The sequence below is a fragment of the Morone saxatilis genome, unplaced genomic scaffold, assembly GCF_004916995.1.
Source record: "Morone saxatilis isolate NCDOM2014 unplaced genomic scaffold, NCSU_SB_2.0 Contig4, whole genome shotgun sequence".
NCBI lineage: Eukaryota > Metazoa > Chordata > Actinopteri > Moronidae > Morone > Morone saxatilis.
In genome coordinates, this window is record NW_023339984.1 from 14,276,734 (window position 1) to 14,278,152 (window position 1,419).

General features: G+C 35.4%; 1 protein-coding gene across 1 annotated transcript in view; it reads left to right on the forward strand.

Moving 5' to 3' along the window:
- The first annotated feature begins 6 nt into the window (after positions 1 to 6).
- LOC118338531 (complement C1q-like protein 2) overlaps positions 7 to 1,419 on the forward strand; it is a 3,038-nt gene continuing 1,625 nt past the window's right edge. Inside the window, exons 1-2 of the mRNA XM_035675843.1 lie at positions 7 to 135; positions 1,314 to 1,419. Coding sequence (XP_035531736.1) covers positions 129 to 135; positions 1,314 to 1,419 — 113 coding nt within the window. The 5' untranslated portion in view covers positions 7 to 128. The remainder of the gene's footprint in view (positions 136 to 1,313) is intronic.

The window sequence follows — 1,419 nt, forward strand, 5'->3', positions numbered from 1 at the left end:
GGAACTGGGTAAAGGAGGTGCTTGACAACAGCATAAAAGCAGCATCAGGGATCTTATGATTCACAACTTCGGAGGACGAGAGAGAGAAACAGTCTGTCGACCATCCCAACAGAAGTGACCGAACAGAGATGGCAGGTAGAGTGAAACTTTCGTTAGACCCACTTTTAGGTTGGTGTCCTCACTAAACTAACATGTGGAAAAATGTTATAGAAACTGGATTTTAAAAAGAAAAAGTGACAATTTGTTAAGTAATAAATAAATAGTAGGTTAATAGCGCTAGCATTTACACTGATGAGACCAACAGGTTTTGTATTTAAGTCTTTTCCCCTCTTGAATAGTTACCCCAGTTTAAATAGCGTTTCCTGTTCTGTTGCCCACAGTGGTTGGTTCAGGTTTGGTTATGGTTAGGTGTTGTAGAGTTAACTGGTTAAAATGGCTGATTTCAGGGCAACTTTTAAAAAAAAATTAAAGGAGATTGAAGGTTTATTGTTGCGTTTGCAACATTGTACCTTCCTGGATGAGTTGGCAGGGATGGGAAGACAAGAGAACATGGGAAGTAATAAAGGTTTTTGAGGTATCTGTACTCGATTATTTATTTTTCTGACAACTTTTTACTTTTACCTCCTACATTCTTACACAAATATCTGTACTTTCTCCTCCTTACATTGTCAAAACAGGTTTGTTACTGTAGTTTTAACGCATTTGAGGTGAGCTACGAATTGTTTTCATTTTGTTTGTTTTTTATTATTGCACGCCTTTACATCATAAAGACCGGTGCATATCACACACGACAGACGAGATAAAGAGACTCCCTATTTGAAATTTCAGTTTGCTTTGCACAGAAACAGCCGATAGAAAGGTCCTTCAGACAAACACTACTTTTTTCTTTTATACTTTGAGTACTTCTACTCTACCAGTCTTTTTTTACATACATACAAGTATCTGTACTTCTACTTGTGTGAATGTGTGTACTTCTGAAAACTCTACAGGTATAATGTTGAATCTCTTTCAGCTGATAATCAAATAGCTGCAGTTAATGGAGATATAAACTCTGATTTTACGTTTTAATAACTTTTTATTGTTGAGAGAGACACATTTAATACTAAGATTCAGACAAACAGGTATTTATTGATCTGTGCTGTAGACTCAAAGACTGCAAAAAGTGAATTAAAGCTCACAACTACATCCTCTCCAATGCCTCCTGTTGTTTGATTATCAGATGATAGATATAACATAATATAAAGTTATATAAGATAAATAGAATAAAAATAGTTCAATAAACTAACATGAGGACAATGTTTTGTTTTATATAGGTAGAAAGATCATGTTCACTGCAGTGGCAGATGATGGTGGATACTTTGGACCCTTTGAAGCAGACAGAACAGTGGTTTACAGAAAAGTGATTACCAACATTGGTAA